The 18,525-nt window shown below is 34.2% G+C and overlaps 2 protein-coding genes across 2 annotated transcripts; one reads left to right on the top strand and one right to left on the bottom strand.

Moving 5' to 3' along the window:
• Positions 1-1,431: 1,431 nt before the first annotated feature.
• Positions 1,432-2,839, top strand: LOC133326603 (small ribosomal subunit protein uS8A). The gene is made up of 2 exons (XM_061535233.1): positions 1,432-1,552; positions 2,184-2,839. The coding sequence occupies exon 2, from the start codon at positions 2,186-2,188 to the stop codon at positions 2,576-2,578; it is 393 nt and encodes a 130-aa protein (XP_061391217.1). The 5' UTR covers positions 1,432-1,552; positions 2,184-2,185; the 3' UTR covers positions 2,579-2,839.
• A 10,904-nt stretch (positions 2,840-13,743) lies between these two features.
• On the bottom strand, positions 13,744-14,388 carry LOC133326602 (peroxiredoxin 2). The gene has a single exon (XM_061535232.1). It carries the CDS (start codon positions 14,376-14,378, stop codon positions 13,794-13,796), a length of 585 nt encoding a protein of 194 aa, XP_061391216.1. The 5' UTR covers positions 14,379-14,388; the 3' UTR covers positions 13,744-13,793.
• Between the last annotated feature and the right edge of the window lie 4,137 nt (positions 14,389-18,525).

The following is an 18,525-nucleotide window of genomic DNA, read 5'->3' as shown; positions in this document are numbered from 1 at the left end:
ACCAAAAACCAAGTTAAAAAATAAGGAAGATCTTCACTGATTGGCTTTATCCAAGTTCATACGATAGCTATACACTCACAGAGAAACGGGTAAAAATTTGGAATCGATTGGGTTATTAGTTTTTGAGTTATCGTGTCCGCCATTCGACAAAGAGAAAGACACGTTTAAGTTGGAGAAGCCCTTTGTAGGGACATTCTTGAATTAGTGTAAATTCGAATTAAATAAAAACAAAATTTGACCCCGAGAATGGGGGGTCCCCTTAACTAAAATCGGGCAAAACTGTATATGGGAGCTATATCTATATATATCGATTTTTCCCAAATTCAATAGGGTTCGTCCTTGGGCCAAATGAATGAGCTGTGCCAAATTTCGTCCGATTCCGATTATAAATGCGACCTGTACTTTGTTTACAATTTAACATAAACAGACGGACGGACGGACATGATTAAATCGACTCAGAAAGTGATTCTATGCATATTCTCAAAAGGAACCATGGGTCTAATTAATATCTTGCGAACCGATTATCCGACTTGAACCAAACTCTACACAGTCTAATATTTTTACCATGCCTGTATATTGTCCATTCCTTTTAGTACCTCCCAAATTAAGGGTAAAGGTAAGGTCCAAATCGTAATGTTTTTGCAACCCATCGTTCCACTTCTAGAACCTCCTCTTTTGGTATCTATCGATAGTGCATCAAAGTTTTGCAAGATTTATTCATATAAAATTTCATGTCACACTTACCTATAATAAACTGACACTGCGTTATCTTCTGATATACATATTCCGTTTAAATCGGTTCATTTAGCGACATAGCTCTAACATATATTCCAACCGCTGCAATATAAAACTGTTTACAATTCTTGATGTTTGCCATTTCATAACTATGTGGTTACTTACCAATTACATAGAAACTCTCTCTCTCCCTTTGAACTCGAATTGAAGTCAGAATCATTAGAAAATAAGGATATCGAATCTGACTCATATTTTAGTACACGAACTTTTCTTTTCAATTTCATTGTGAAAAGCTTCAAATCCAAAATTTGACCGAATGATGTATGTATTTATTGCAAGATCTTTATGCCCAACCAATAAATGTTCTTTATTCTGAAGAAGGTTCAAATGTTCAGAGCAATCTTCACCAATTATTGTTTTCACATATGCAATTTCTTTTAGTTCGTATGGTTTATAATTTTTTTAGTCCTTCACGTTGTTAAAACTTCGACTTCCGATTGCTATTCGAATTAAAATTAATTTATATTACAATACTTTTTTCAATTCACAATTTTATAAACACAAACAAAGTTTGCGTCAGCGTTGCAATAGTCATAACTTCATTTTACAGTTATTTTGCGTCTCAACTGTCCCAGGGTTGTATACCCACTGACAATACACGCTCACATGTAGATGGCGCCACCACATGACAGCTGTTTTTGACAGCTGTGAAACGTCAAAAATCAGTACTGGCAACTGACGTAAAATGGACTTCCTCTTTTTCGATACGTTCGCGTTCGTGTAAAATTGTTAAAAATTTTCACAAAATAAATCTTAGGTAATCTTTGTGAAAATTTAGTGAAATTTCAATGAAATGATGTGAATATTGTCCGGCATAATGTTGGCCTTGATGTGGTTATGAAATTTCGACCAAATGTTTTAGAGAAATGTGAATAAATTGCAATTTGTTTGAATATTGACGTTTTGGACATAGACTTGAGTGAAATGGACTCTCGGAATGAGTAAATAAATGCCCCGAAAATTACTGAGAGAGTTTGTGATTGTTCATTAAATTATTGTTACCCATAACTGGGGGAAAAGTGTTCTCAAGTTGAATGACCTATTCCAAGGATTATACGAATTGTTTACACCGCGCCTTTGATGAATGTTTACCGGTTGTCGGGGTTGTCTGCTGCAGACATGTTCATTGTTGTTGTTGTTTTCGTTCGTACATGTCGTGCCGTCGTTGTCCGCCTTATTTGACAGTTTACTAAAACCAACAGAGATTTGAAGCTGCTCTGGATACCACCGATCAAAATCGATTCGAATTATTAAAACTGCAATTTGTTTACATTTCCTTCTAAAAAATCATTTCATTGAAATTTGTTGTTGCTAATTTTTTTTTTTTTTTCGCATATGCATGTCGTCGGAGTGTTTTTTACTAATTTCATGTTTTTTCTTCCTTTTAGCCATGGTGCGTATGAACGTATTGGCCGATGCCTTGAAATGCATTAACAACGCTGAAAAGCGTGGCAAACGTCAGGTCCTCCTCCGTCCCTGCTCCAAGGTCATCATCAAGTTCTTGACTGTCATGATGAAACATGGCTACATTGGTGAATTCGAAATTGTCGATGATCACCGTTCTGGCAAGATTGTTGTCAATCTTACCGGTCGCTTGAACAAGTGCGGCGTCATCTCCCCCCGTTTCGATGTTCCCATCAATGACATTGAAAAGTGGACCAACAACTTGTTGCCCTCTCGTCAGTTCGGTTATGTTGTTTTGACCACCTCTGGCGGTATTATGGATCACGAAGAGGCCAGAAGAAAACATTTGGGTGGTAAAATTTTGGGTTTCTTCTTCTAAATGCAGACAAATAAAAACAACAACAACAACAAAAATCTACGCTTAAATTCTGTTGTCCACAAAAAAGGAAAGCAGCGGCATCGCCCCAGCAACCATAACACAATGTCAACATGTGTTTAGCTATAAATCGGTAGATGTTTGTTTTTTTAATTTGTTTTTATAAAAACAAACGTTTTTTTATAAATTATAAAAAATAATGATTTTTGCTTAATTTTAAGCACAAGAAGGAGGAAAAAAAATAAACAAAAGAAAAAACTCAAATTTCAACAACCCGTTTTATTTGGAAATGTGGAGGAATACAAAGGATTGATTATGGAATTGATTAAACTTCGGGAGGTATTGAAATATGTAGAATTATTAAACACTTTTTTAACAAAATAGATTTGATTTTTTCAGAGATCAGTTTTCAATTTAAAACTAGTCAAGTTTAAAACCCGGTCGTGGATCGAGGAAAATGATGCGCATACGCTTCCGAGATATGAACGTAGCTCCCCTTGTGTATGTTGTCATTGTTTCTAATCCGACTAAAATCGTATATGAGTATATTTTATTATTGAAGATATCCGTTCGGACCGGGATTTGAGATATTAGAAAGTACAAGGGTGTCTACGGAACTTTGTAGTACTACAATTCGGGACGTATTGAGTTCTTTAAACATATCTTAAATACAAACATTTGAATAGCTCACTTCGGAATAATGTTAAATTTAAAGATACTAAAATACAAAGGCGATTACTGTCTTTCGGAAGTATGAAGTTCTCCTATGGTTGTTATCAGGACTATCAGCAGTAAAAATTTCAAACGTTTCGGTAAAGATATTTAATAACAAGTGGGGGCTTTAGTCTAGTTTAGGCCGCCTCGAATATCTTTACCATATGTAGTCCTTGGGTCCTGATTAAAACGGTATACTTTTTTTGTGGAAATCGGTATTTCCGGAGATATGGAGGCCCGAAGTCGGCTACCCACAAATACTTTTTTAATTAAAAGGAAATTCAGTCCCGTAGCCGTAGTTACCATCTGTCCATTGGTAAAAGTCTTAAATCCCCTGCCGAGGATCGGCTACCCACAAACACCCATACTGTTTTTCAAAATTAAAGAAGGGTGCTGTGGAATTTTGGAGAGTCATATCTCAGAATGTGTGAACTTTTTTGATAAGAATATTATATTTTTATAATCAAGGCTTTAAATTGATATCCACATTGCCTTAGTAAGTGTAGAAATCATGAGGAAACAAAAGGGTCCCAACGGAACTTTGGAGGCCCATATCTCCGGAAATACCGATTTCCGCAAGAAAATCAGGGTGGTAAAAGTTTCAAAACGATCCGCGGGGTGTCCTAATCTAGACTTGTTTTGAAGAGTGTAGCCCGAGAAATCTTGCCAAATCTATTGGCTTTAGCCATAAGTATAGACTTGTAGGCTCGGATGAACAATTTAATAGATGGTGTGTCGTGAGGACTTTGCTGTTACGAATAGATTTTTTGGTTTGTACAGGTCGCATTTATGATCCGAATTATATGAGATTTAGCACAGCTCATTTGTTTGGCCCAAGGACGAACTCTATTGGAAATTGGAGAAAATCGATTCAGATTTAGATAAAGCTCCCATATATATTTTCATCCGATTTTACCTAAATGGTCACCCAAAGACATAATATATCTCCATATTGATATCTGTGATGTTTTGTTTAAATCGGTTCAGATTTAGATATAGCTTACATATATAGCTTCGTCCGATTTTAAGTAAGTAATCAACCAGACTCTCAATTTTTGTTTCCCAAGGATAGAGTGTGTTAAGTTTGATTGAAATCGAAATCAGATTTCGGTATAGCTCCTATATATATATAGATTTGTCCAATTTTATGAAAATGGTGCCCCAAACTCACAATATTTGTTCGATTGAGACAACATTTTGTAGTGTGTACTGAGTTAGGTCCACATAGACGTATGCTCCCAAATATATTTTTGTCGGTTTTATGTAAATTGTGCACCGAAGAGCCTATGTTTGTTAAATTTATGCGAAATTTTAATGATGTGAGTATCTCATGTATATTTTCCTCTGATTTTATGTAAGTGTTTCACCGAGGAGCCTACGTGTGTTCCATATGTGGACAGCGTACTGTGCAGCAGCATACCAAATGTTATATACCACGGTTGCACAATTAGGTCCAAATTTACATTTATACATAATTTTGCTTGCGAATTAAAAGGAATCGAAGTCTCAATTGACCAGGATATTCTCATAGATTTCAGAATCGTATGTGTATGTTTTTTTAATAGGTTCAAATATTTATGTAGATCGCACGGATTCCATTTCAAATGTCCTCGACGGATTCCATTTCAAATGTCCTCTAAATATAATATGTCTGTTCTGTCTACAGGATATTGTATCCTCATGTATGTACCCAATGTGGTGAAGGATATCATATAGTCGGCCCCGCCCGACTTTTGACCATTCGTTACTAGTTTTGTTTTGTGGCTTCCCTCAATCCGATCCCTCAATTAATAATATTGACAATTCGTCTTTATTTACTTTGTAATTGACGCCAAATTAAAATTTAATTGCCGATTTATATATAATTACAAAGAAACCACCTTAAATCATAGCTACTCTCAAACAAATTCTTATAAATATAATATGTTAAACATGTTTAAATCTGCACTACACCATGACTACTCAAATATCATAACCACTATTTAACCCTACGGTCAATAACCGTGTACATGTGTACCTTTTTTTGAATAAAAATGCTGTAAAATGTTTAATAATGGAGATGTTTGGATCAAATTTTGAGGAATCATTTTTGAGGTATTTTCACACATAATCAAAAAAAAAAAAAAATAATATTTTCCATATATATAATTTTTACAATTTTTTAAAGTTATTGCCTACGTAGATCAATAACCGTGGTACATTTGTACCCATCCAAAGATAGTTTTTCTTTGGATGGGTACAAATGTGCCACGGTTATTGATCTACGTATACTTTTTTGGTTATTGACCGAAGGGTTAAACAAGTTATTATAAATAAATGATGTTAACATTTTTAAAACATTTTGAATATATATATGTATATATATATATATATATATATATTATAATACTGTTATGAGCAGTTTAGAATCACTTTTTGAGTCATTTTAATGCAATTTGTCAGAATGGATTTTATCTTGATATTTTTTTCAGTAGTGTTGGCGGTTTATTTGGGATACCATTTGTATTTTGTTTTTGCAAAATAGTCAGGCTGAATCCCAGTTTGTTGTTTTTATAACAAACAACTATTTATTAGTGGAAAATGTATGGCATTGTTTGCGAGGGGTAACCTCGAAGTGAGGCACCAGCGAAATTCTCATGCAGTTTATGTCGTTGGTCAGCTAAGTACTTCGCTTTGTTACAAGAGACATTTGGGTATGAAAAGGTTTTTTGTATAGAAACAATAGCTTCTGGGGAGAATATCCCAACAAAAAACTAAGGGAACTGATGAGGATCAGTGGCGTGATCCGAAACTATAGTCTTCTCTGCCTTACCCCTCGGCAAACAATGCCATACATTCCCCACTAATAAATAGTTGTTTTTTATAAAAACAACAAACTGGGATTCAGCCTGACTATTTTGCAAAAACAAAATTGATATTTTTTTATTTAATTTACATTTATACTTTTACTTGTTTTATTATACGTAGTAATTATTATTTTGAGTAATTGATCATATTTTTGTAAGTAGATTTGCAATTAAATGGAACTCAAATGACTCCGATATCTGTCATTTTTCATAGGTAGATTTGCTACACAATGGGAACTCAAAGTACCAAAATACAGCAAATTCAGTTAGAAAACCTACCAAAAAACCCAAAACACCAAATGTTCTGATATATCTCATTTTCAATACCAAACATCCTAGGAGTATTAACAATGTATGTAAAATGTGAAATCTCTATTTTAAATATTGTGAGATCTATCGTGATTTCACGCATAAGTCTACATAGAATTTTATTGTGATCAAGAATATACACTTTACACAATAACTCGAGGTGTTGCAAATGGAATGACAAATTTAACACTTCACCACATTTACAAATTAAAAAAAAATTATGGAGCCCTTTGTGCGATTTTAGGTAAAAATATTTGGATGTACAATAGTTTTAATATTTCACTAATGCTATTTTCCTGTTAATAAAACACATACATGATTGGATTAATGCAAACATATCATTATTAAAAATTATTTCAATATAAACTATTTTTTGTTATTCTCCTTAAAGTATGCTGCATATATTGTTGTTTTTACTGTTACCATTAAATAAAAATCAGTCACACAACTGTTAGCACGTATTCAAATGACAACATAACAGTTAAAACGACTTATCCAAACTTCTGCCCTTTATTTGATATCGTGCATAACGACATATCTCTTATAACGACCATTTCCACTAGTCTCTTGACCCTCGTAATAAGCGATTTCGATTGTAAAGTATTCTGTCAGAATATTTCACCTTCAAATACACATTTATAAGTAGCAACGTATATAAAACATGCAATCTTCTAATCACTAACCATAACATCTACAGTTTACATGAAAACTATTACATTTCTTTTTTTTTAATTCAAATCAATCATATAATTTTAGGTAAAAGAACGTTATTTTTTATTTTTGTTAAAAGCCCATTAATGAATGTCGTTTGTTTAAGATTGTTTGGTTTGTATTATTTATTTCTAAACGCCCGTTGTCGATTATTTTATTTACTCATAAATATTTGTATACTGGTATTGAGGTTATATTCATTTTTATTTAACAAGTTAAAGATGGACATCTAAAATGTTTTCGTATGTGTTAGCAAAATAAATCGTATGGCTTTTATTTGTATCCCATCGAGAAATTGTTTCAATTATTTGTTTAATCACCAAGATTCCGTAAGACCTTTTTCGCAATCATGATCAATTCGTAATACAATAAATGTATATTTTTGAATGTTTCGTATTCCAAACAAATGAAATTCGTTAACGATTTGTCATGACACCCATAGAACTTAGGTTATTTATATACATTTTTTTAATAGTTTCAAAAGTTATATTAATCTAACTAATAGCAATTGCTATCGTATTAAAATGTTCTACATTCTTGTCGGATATGGAACAGACATATTTTTCTTTTATATTCAAGTTGTATCTGCCCAATTAAAACTAGAAAATACAAAATTATACTTTAAAATTGGGAAAATTTATTTTTTGTAATTACGACTTATTGTGATTCTACTGTTTCATAAATATAATTGAAATATTCTCAATTTAAATACACCTTTGAAAGTTATTTACCGAACTAATTACAAAAAAATTAACATATGGTTAGAAAGATTTGAGTGAGTTGCTTAATGGATATTTGATTGCAAGTTCATAAACAGTATCTCATTTTAGGGTGATTAAGTGTTGAAGTACCCCTAAGATTATTATCACCAAACAAGGTGATTAGCATTTTGAGATACACTTGCTCATCACTTCTGTTCCCCACTACTGCTGCTGATATATATCTTAATGTGTTGATAACAATTTGCCATATCATATTAATAAACAATTTCGTTTCTATTCGTTTTATTTCTATTCTAATTCATTTAATTGATTTATTAGTACCAAACATGGGGAGGGTGGGAACACGAACATATGGGAAGTACGAACGAATTCAATGTGTTTTTACTCCCACGCAATCGATGGAACAGCTTTTTTCGTGTTTTAGCAACTTATGTCAATATTTTCCCATAAATGTGTCTTTACAATTAACCTTCAATTATTATTATTTGATTAAAAATGCGTGAATATTGAAAGGTCTGAAAATAGAAGGTAATTGGGGTTGTTGGCAAAATATTACATTGGGAGGTGTTTGTGGTTATGGATTAGTCTCTGTCATTGGCCAAAGTTATTAGTTACTTTATTAACGACCAATAAATTATTCATAATAGGCTACGAAGTATAGGTTTTAGGAATAATTAAAAAATCGGTTTAAATAAAAATAAATTCAACAAGGTTTTCAATGAAAGGATGATTGCTTTGCCCTATGATGTTCTCGGACGGGATGTAGTTATTGACTATATCTATCGGGAGAAATCCAGGTGGCCTTGTCTATATCGAGATGCTTGAATCTGGTGCTGCTAACTACCATGTTTTTAGCTGCCGCGAAGTCAATCAACCTCATGCCGTTGTCTGATGTATCTTCATGGAGGCTGAATTTTCCCACGGCCAAAGATTGTAAAAAGTATATTGTTCCCCAGGGAAATGGTGTTCTAATAGTGCAAAAATCTTAATTTACTATGCAAGTCATGTACACCGAGCAGCGAGAATCGTAAGCATACTAATTGCTTATATCTAGCATGTAAGAATTTCGTATTATTCCGCTCAGCAGTAATAATTCTTTTAATTTTTATTGCAAATTAACCAGGTGGCGGTCAGTGTGCACATGTAATACAGAAAAACCTGTTCGAAATTAAATCTCCATTGGGATATTGGAATTAAAAAGTGAATCTATTGGCGGTGGTCATGCAATTCCCCCAAGAGAGAGTCAAAGCAGACAATCAAGAGAGCTAAACACTTTTTTCTCTGGCTACAAACAAGTTTTCTATTGTAGCTAGTCTAGGCGCACAAGTGTTAAAGAAACGAAAACAAGCTGCACTTAACATTGAAATCATTTTGTTGTCATGAAAATGTGTGTGAGTGTGGAAAGTAGAAGGAAATTTTGCCATGTTAGTGGGTCGGTGTGTCATACGAGTGGAGGCTATTGCGCCATCAAATTCGTAATAAGGAAAGCAGATTTGTATGAATTTAAAGGCACGAAGTGATCGCAGGGATTTGGGAGGTGTATTTGGTTTAATTATTTTGTCGCCGGCTAAAGGCCATTCCAAGTAGATGCAATTTAAAATCTTTAATTATTTTGTATTTGAATCTTAAAATTGGGTCATAACTTTCATCATTCATTTAGTCAATATATATTTGTGTGGAAAGTAGATCCGCCATTATTTATTGTCAAATACAATGATGTTGTTGTTCAACTATGTGGAAGGGTATATAGACCAATACCAATAGCAATACCAAGATTCAGGGACGTACACAAGGGTTCCACATGAAAAAAATCATTTCAGTAGAGGACCGGCCTCCTGAGATCTTTCATGTTTGCATTGCTTTCGAATAATCTATAATTCAAATTCCCACCAAGACAGAAATGGTGTTTTTCACTAGGAAACGTAAGATCCCAAATTTCCGCTTGTCATCTTTGGGTTGGTTACTCAACCCCTTTCCCCTTTCTTAGAACCAAAATACCTTTGTACAATCCTTAACTACAAATTAACGTGGAATAGGAATATTAAGGATCGCACTATGAAAGAACTGCAGGAACTCTATAGTCAGAGCTGGGGACTAAACCCAGAGGTCATACACTGGTTGTATGTGACGGAGGTACTCCCCATTATTAAATATAGGGGTCAACAAGAAGATACTGCTGGCAAAAAATGAATACAGTACAGCGATCGACTTCGATCCTGATAACTGGAGCATTAAGAAGCACACCACAAGCAGCCTTAACTGCAATATTGAATCGCCAACCGCTGGAACATCTTCTTAAATTCCAGGTTGCTAGTTGTGCTCTGAAGCTCCGGGAAACGGGTGCCTGGAAATCGCTGAATTTGGTCACGCTAGTATCTTTTACACGACGCCAGGTTGTAACTTCTTAGGAAGGAGTACTCAAATCAGTAACTACGTTCCCTCTCATAGAGACTTTAATGTCATTAGAGTGGAGTTTCCTTGCAGAGAATCCTGGACTGGTGGCTCCTTAACTATGGAGGCGTTTACTGCAGGGAACTAGAAATCTATAACTCATATAAACTTAACGATCTTTGCAGCATTTTTCAAGCAGAAATCCCGGTAATCACGAAAGCGTCTGAGATAGTCAGACGCTTTCGTGATTACCGGGTTTGAGTCTCAAAAAGTCTCCCTTAAAAATTCACGCCTAGGGATTGAGTCTCAAAAAGTCTTCCTTAAAAATCCACGCCTAGGGTTTGAGTCTCAAAAAGTCTCCCTTAAAAATTCACGCCTAGGGATTGAGTCTCAAAAAGTCTTCCTTAAAAATCCACGCCTAGGGATTGAACCTTAAAAAGTCTTGTTTAAAAACAGATTATAGGACCATCTTTAAAAAATTAACGCGTAAGAATAGACCTCAAAAAATCGTCTTTAAAAAATGCACGCCTATGGATAGACCTCAACAAATCCTAATTAAAAAATAACGCCTATGGATAGAGCCTCAAAAAATCTTCAAAAATCCACGCATATGGATAGAACCCCTAAAAATCTTCTTTAAAAAATCCACGTCCATGGTCCTAAAAATCCACGACTTTGGATAGACCCTCACTACGCCGAACTACGTTTTTATTTGTGTCGTATAATTAAACTATTCGGAAACAGATCTCGTTCTATTGTTTGCAAATTAATTGCCAGCATTTTTTCGAAAGCATTTGTAAGCTGGATATTGCGGAAAAATTAAGATTACATGCCGCCAATATCAAATTACAATGCAATAAATAGAACAATTGCGAACAATGACACTGGAATATAAATGATTTGGGATTTTCTTCTGAGGGTGATTATTAAGCACACAATGCAACAGAATGTAGGCCCATTTGTAGATTCTAATAGAAAATACTGTATATCAACAAGTTAATAAGTCCCTAGAAGAACAGAGAAACTTAGCACCTAATTCATCTAAAAATCGACAGCATGAATAAACATTAGGAACTTAGCCTCTATGTTATTTGAACGCCTTACAACTTTCTGCAAACCTAATTTTTTTACAAGAATCGGCAATCTAAATTACTCATTTTTTGTTAAAACAACTTTAATGTAAATTGCCTTGCCAAATTTATTCCATTTCATTAGTATTCGGAAATGGAAACAGTGTCCAACCAGCATCTGGTTCACTCACTGTCGAACTTAATTTCGCAATTATATGACGCTATTACCCGCCGATTGTATTTTGCAAAAAAAAAACCTACATTCATTCATACATATCTACAGACAAAGCAACGTGTCGGAACAGCAACAACAACAGCTCTGAATATATTAACATTTATTTAATGACAAATCTAGAAAGAATCGTAGAATACTTTCCGATAACAGTCATGATGGTGTGAAGAGTAAGGGGGCTAGGCTCCATTGACGACGTAACAACAAAATGCGAGTCATAAACATTTCGTTAGATTAGCTAACATAGACATGGCGGATTCCCGTATCAAGAACGAGTATACCGTGTGCACTTTGTGCACAGAAAGCAGACGCACTAACAAAATATCAATTGGACTTTAAGGAAGTCCAAAGCCATTGATGATTGAGATTTTTATCAATTTGTTTTTATTTTTTCAAAAAGTGGGTGTTAAGTGGTCAGTTTTTTTGTTTGTTTGAAAATTATTTATTGGGTGAAGTTCAAAATAAAAAATACTTATATATAAATAAATATTTCTTTTTTAAATTCCCTAATGTAAATAATAAAATCATAATGGGGGCCAAATATTTATAATTGATATTCCCCCAGATAGGAGTTACAATTTATTGATCTGAATATGACACATGTTAAGATTAACTACTGGTTATATTTCGGAATCATAATGTGTCATGCTTTTGCTGAAGGAAATGTCAAAAACGGGCCCTTACGAAAGTTTGGAGTATTCACCAAAATGTAGGCAAAAACTTCCACATCGAAGAAAAATTATATGTTCCGTTTTATATGACTGCGCGGAACATATTTATTGGCCCAAAGACATAGTTTATTAGTCAATTATATGTTTAATTTGAAATATGGTTTTCACTGTTGAAGAACCTGGAATACAAATTGCAGCAACTTCAGTTGAAAATGCGGCAAGACCTTGATCCAATATTGATTTTTGACATAATGAGCTCCACGACCTGATCCTAAAATCTCAAATCAAAATAATCTAAAAATAAACTTGAATTGTCCGCAAGAATGTGTCAAAAATCAATGCCTATGTATAGCCTCAAAAAATATCTAAATCTAAACCGATTTTTAGGAAACTTTACAAACATTATTTTAGAACCCATTCAGTGCGCTATACCAAATTTCGTGTAAATTAAAAGATTTATAGGGACTTTGGTTCATTATTTACATTAAATTGGACGAAAATGTATACGTAGACTCAAGTCATTACCCTATGCCAAATTTCGTGCAAATCGAAGTATATATAGGTATTTTGGTTCACCATTTACATTAAATCGGACGAAAATATATATGGGAGTTTTATTCAAATCTGAACCGATTTTCACGAAACTTAGCATACGTCATTCTAGGCTTAATTCAGTATGCAATGCGAAAATTCGTGCAAATCTAATGATTTTCAAGGACTTTGGTGCACCATTTACATAAAATCGGACGAAAATATATATGGGAGCTATATCTAAATCTGAACCGATTTTCCCGAAACTCATCACTCTACACTCTCCAAAATTTCGTGCAAATCGAACGATATAAAAGGACTTTGGTGCACCATTTATCTTAAATCGGACGAAAGTATATATGGGAGCTATATCTAAATCTGAACCAATTTTTACGAAACTTAGCACACATCGTTCTAGACTTAATTCATTACGCTATGCCAAATTTCGTGCAAATAGAAATATATAGGGACTTTGGTGCTCCATTTACATCTATATATATTTCCTATATTTGAAAGAAGTACTGATAAAGTGTACTTATAATGAGGAAAAAAAGTATTGTATGGTGTGTCGTCGAAGACCCTAACATGTGCAGGAAAAAAAAAACAAAACAAATATAGAAAAAAATCACAATTGTTTATAAAAACAAATAAAAGAAAAAAAATAAATTCTATTGGTTTTTTTTTAATATTAAATTTATTAAAGCTAAACAAAGTAAACCCCTTTTGTAAGGGTTAACTTTATTTAGCTGCCTCTTTTGGGGATACAAATTTCATTTTTGTCTTTTGTTTGGGTGAAAATGGTGACAGCAAGAATGACAAATGTAGTGATACGAAAATAATAGAAAAAAGTGGTTTTAACTACCAGAGTTAAAACTATAAATATAATGTTTAAGGAAACTACTGTTTGATTACTGTTGATATAGCGGTGTAGGGGGCGAATGTTTGTACACCCCTGTTTGCTAATTAATTAATATGAATATGCTCATGTTCTTCATCGTAAATACGATTACTCGCACAACATTTACGAAGCGGCAGCAAAATATTCCTGAGACTTTTTGGGATCGGCGACCATTGTTTTTTGTCCGGGCTTCCAGTTGGCTGGGCACACTTCTCCGTGTTCGTCGGTGAACTGAAATGCCTGCACCAAACGCAAGGTTTCATCGACACTGCGACCAACGGGCAAATCGTTGACGGTCATTTGGCGCAAGTTTTGATTTTTATCGATGATGAAGAGACCACGGAATGGAATACCGGTTTCTTCGTCCAATACACCGTAGTCGCGAGCAATTTTCATTGACTTATCAGCCAACAATGGAATGTCCATTTCACCCAAACCACCCTGTTTGCGGGGTGTGTTGATCCATGCCAAATGGGTGTATTGACTGTCGGTAGAGCAACCGATCACTTCACATCCAATGTTGCGGAATTCAGCAGCACGATCAGAGAAGGCAATAATTTCGGTGGGGCAGACGAAAGTGAAGTCCAATGGGTAGAAGAACAAGACAACATATTTGCCCTTGTAGTCGGACAAGGAGATGTCCTTGAAGGCACCCTTAACGACGGCGGTACCCTTGAATTGGGGAGCTGGTTTTTGCAATTGGGGCATCTGTAAACACAACAAAAAGGTTGGAAAATAGTCATAAGTAATTGTGGACAATTAAATGAGATAATTATAAATAAGGACTAAACTAATACCTATAACGACAATTCTACCAATCGATTGTAGCAAACCATAATGTAGACCAATTACAACAATCAGCAATTTTAAGGGGTTTTTCACAAAACTCAAAACCCCAAAATTTGGGCCTATATTATGTACGCATGTTACGACAATTTGGAGGGCAAAGTTATATGAGGCATACTTAAAGCGGGATCAATATCGACAACATTGTGTAAGCATTAGCGAATATTCAGTGTCTTTATAATATGAAGGGTTATGCCTAATTAAGGAACGATATAGCTCAATTTCGAGTTCAGATTTAGTTATAGCTCCCATATATAGTCAAATAGTGCATCAAAGACCTAAATTTAAGCCAATTGGTTTCATGTAGGGGCTATGACTAAATGCGGGCCGATATAGTCATTCGCGAACCCGACCATCTAGATTTTTATATCGATATCCTCCAAAGGAAGAATTATTACAACCGATGGATAAATCGACTAAATCGTATTACAATTCCATACTATCTGGGATATATACGGAAAATTTTGGGTACAGCATATCCCCATACAGGTATATGGAGGCAACCCCAAAAGCCGGAGCAAATCAGTTAACTATTTTAATATAAATCAGTAAAGAAATTAGCAAAGTCGAACGGGGCCGACTATATGATACCCTTCACCACTTTGGGCATATTCAACAAATGAATCCTAACAGACGTCGCATTTTTAAAGGACCAGTAAAGTGAAATTGGATCCATAAATATGTCATTCTGCAACCAATACTAAATTGTTCATTTGGTCAGATATAGAAGCTATATCTAAATCTGTACCGATTTCAGGAAACTTAACACATATCATTCTAGAACTAATTCATTACGCTGTTCCAAATTTTGTGCAAACCGAAAGATATTAAGGGATTTTGGTACACCATTTACATTAAATCGGACGAAAATATATTTGGGAGCTATATCTAAATCTGAATCGATTTTCAGGAAACTTAACACACATCATTCTAGACCTAAATATATATGGTGGAAAATATATATGGGAGCTATATCTAAATCTGAACCGATTTTCAGGAAACTTTACACACATCATTCTAGACATTACGCTGTGCCAAATTTCGTGCAAATCGAAAAATATATAGGGACCTTGGTGCGCCGTTTACATTACATCGGACCAAAATATATATGGGAGCTATAACGAAATCTGAACCGATTTTCAGGAAACTTTACACATAACATTCTAGACCTATTTCATTACGCTGTGCCAAATTTCGTGCAAGTCGAGAGATATATATGAACCATGTGTCTATGTCGTTTCCTTTTGCCTGTTACAAACATATGCACCCTGTACCACAGTGTAGTGATAGGTATAAAAAGGAGGTTGTATGGGGACTACCCCTAATAGGGGGCGAATATTAATAATTTTTGGTAGGGAATACCAAATTACTGCGAATTTGGTTGAAAACCGCGCTCAAGAACAAAAAAAAAAAAAAAAAAAAAAATACCGAAAATTAGAGGGTACCCTTACACGGGGGCTACCCGAAAAGATTGACCTATATCTATAATTTTCTTAGAATCCAACGTACTAAATTACAGCCAACTCCGCCAAAACCCCAAAAAACTGCAAATTGGGTGGTACCCTTACATGGGGCCTACCAAAGAAAGTGAACCTATATTTATAATTTTTAGTGGATAAATTTAGGACCCAATAAGAACCCAATGTACCAAATTTCATCAATTTCGGTTGAAAAACGCACCCAGTAACCCCAAAATACCGACGTAGACCGATATAGCCCATCTTCGAACTTGGCCTGCCTGCAGACAAAAGACGACTCTACGCAAAATTTTGTTTTTCAATTCTTTTAGAGGCTAGAGCGATTACAACAGACAGACGGACATGGCTAAATCGTCATAGAATTCTACGCTGATGATATATACTTTATAGGGTCGGAAATGATTATTTCGATGATGTACAAACGGAATAACAAAATTAATATAAACTTCATATTATGGTGGAGGATATAAAAAGTTATTTATTCAATGTGCAAACTGATTCTTTATGTTTTTCCTGCTTCCTGAAATGTATAACAAATATAGATACATATTAGTCTGAAATGCTAGGACGTCCGGAAAATGTTTTCACCTTAATAAGATATTTATCATTCTATTCGATTGTTATAATCTATTATCCATCCATCATATTTAAAACGTCACCGCCGACTTTCGAATAGTCTAATATGGTATTAATTTGATATTGACGTGTGTTCCATCGAACTTCTGGAAACTTCCCAAAAGTGAGTTCACACATAATTTACATTCCCAAATGTCGTATTTGTTTGTTGTTATTCAAAAAATACCATTAAATTATCGCTAAAAATTATAAACACATAACAATAATTATACTAGTTGTCAATGCAATAAATTACAGATAACCCGATCCGTCCGTCTAGTGATAAGATCATCACTACTACATACTAGTAGATTGAGAAGATTAATAGCTTTGGAAAAAAACAAGAACAAATTTTTGAAATTTAACGAAGTTTTAAAGTTCATTTCCTGATAAATAATGGGTCTGCACAAACAAGCCTACACCACCATCAAACCGGTAGATATGTGGAGCAGCAACAAGAAATGTTATAAAAATAATTACGCAATACAAAATTGTGATATGAGTAGACCAGCCAACTCCTTTCGAAGGTTACCCATGTAGAAATATGGATTTTTCCCCTTCACATTGAAATCCCATAAAAAAAAAGAAATTTGAAAACCGGTTTCTTAGGTAGTTTCTTTCATCCGATGAAACACCTCAAATGATGGGAATTTGTAAAAGAAACACACAAAACATATGAGTAAATCATGTGTCACGAATATAGGGAGATGAACTGAGTATTATTATAGTTGTTGTTGTTTTTTCTACAAAACTTATGTGCAAAATTTATACCCCAGGGCAGAAAACAAATTCGCACACAACATCCAATGACAGATAAAGGGGAAGAAAAGAAGCAACAATTCCGCTGTTTTTTATGTTCCCTTTTGCTTTTGGTCGGCTTCGGTGATGATGAAGAACTTTGAAAAAATCATGACTTTGCAAATCTTTGACAGCAACAACTATTTCACATTTTGTTACGACCGGCCGTCGACTGAGGCACAATCGATCAAAATTCTATAAATTTCTATGAACTTCTATTGATTAGCCATTTCATAAATAATTTATATAGTTATAAAACAATTAACACAATCACAAATAGAGAAAAAAATTTACAATTTAATGGCAATTTGACTCTTGAAAAATAATTATTTCCGCAAACAAATGTCTGACGAACGACACCAACACAATTGCAAGAGTACTTGCAGTTCGTTTCATTTTTCTTGCTTCTCAATTTTGCTTTCACACATTCCACTTTTATACATACATAAATATCGAAATATTGTTCATATTTTTTGTTTGCACTTTAACAATATTTTTGTTGTTGTTCCAACTCACCTTTAAATGTTGTTTCTTTTTGTTGTTAATTAATAAAAGAATAAATTAGCGATTGTGTGAATAGCGCAACTCCGCGATACCGTGTCCGTCTAGCGCAAGCAAATTCTCACGAATGTCGTTGCCAATAGTTCGTTGTCACGAAGAAATTATTGAAACAACAGCAACAACAACAAAATGTGTGCAGAAAGTTTTGTTGGCGCAAAAATGCCGGCATCGGTTTTTGTTGTTAAACAAAGCTTTTTTTATTACACAGATAAGCTTTCTGAAAAGGGTTGAATTGATGGCATTGCCAGGCATAACAACGGGATTAGTGGACAAGTAACGTAAACATTATATAATGGTAACATCACAAAAATGACTGAGCAACAACGTAGAGTTTTTAAAGAATATTTTTTGCGTGGATTTTTTTTTAAAGAATATTGTTTGAAGGGATAATAAAGGCGTGGATTATTTAAAGAATATTTTTTGAAGCGATAATAAAGAAGTGGATTTTTTAAAGAAAGGCGTGGATTTCAAAAAGATCATTTTTTCAAGGCCTAACAAAGGCGTGGATTTTTATGGATTAGAATCACTTTCTGAGTCGATTTATGTCCGTCCGTCTG

Source organism: Musca vetustissima, unplaced genomic scaffold, assembly GCF_032173495.1.
Source record: "Musca vetustissima isolate MV318-11 ecotype Yass unplaced genomic scaffold, APGP_CSIRO_Mvet_v1 utg163763, whole genome shotgun sequence".
Taxonomy (NCBI): domain Eukaryota; kingdom Metazoa; phylum Arthropoda; class Insecta; order Diptera; family Muscidae; genus Musca; species Musca vetustissima.
This window is presented reverse-complemented; position numbering and strand designations above follow the sequence as displayed.

What these genes read in the sequence shown, in the direction of transcription:
- LOC133326603 (XM_061535233.1), top strand. Translation starts at nt 2,186, where the DNA reads ATGGTGCGTATGAACGTATTGGCCGATGCCTTGAAATGCATTAACAAC.
- LOC133326602 (XM_061535232.1), bottom strand. Translation starts at nt 14,378, where the DNA reads ATGCCCCAATTGCAAAAACCAGCTCCCCAATTCAAGGGTACCGCCGTC.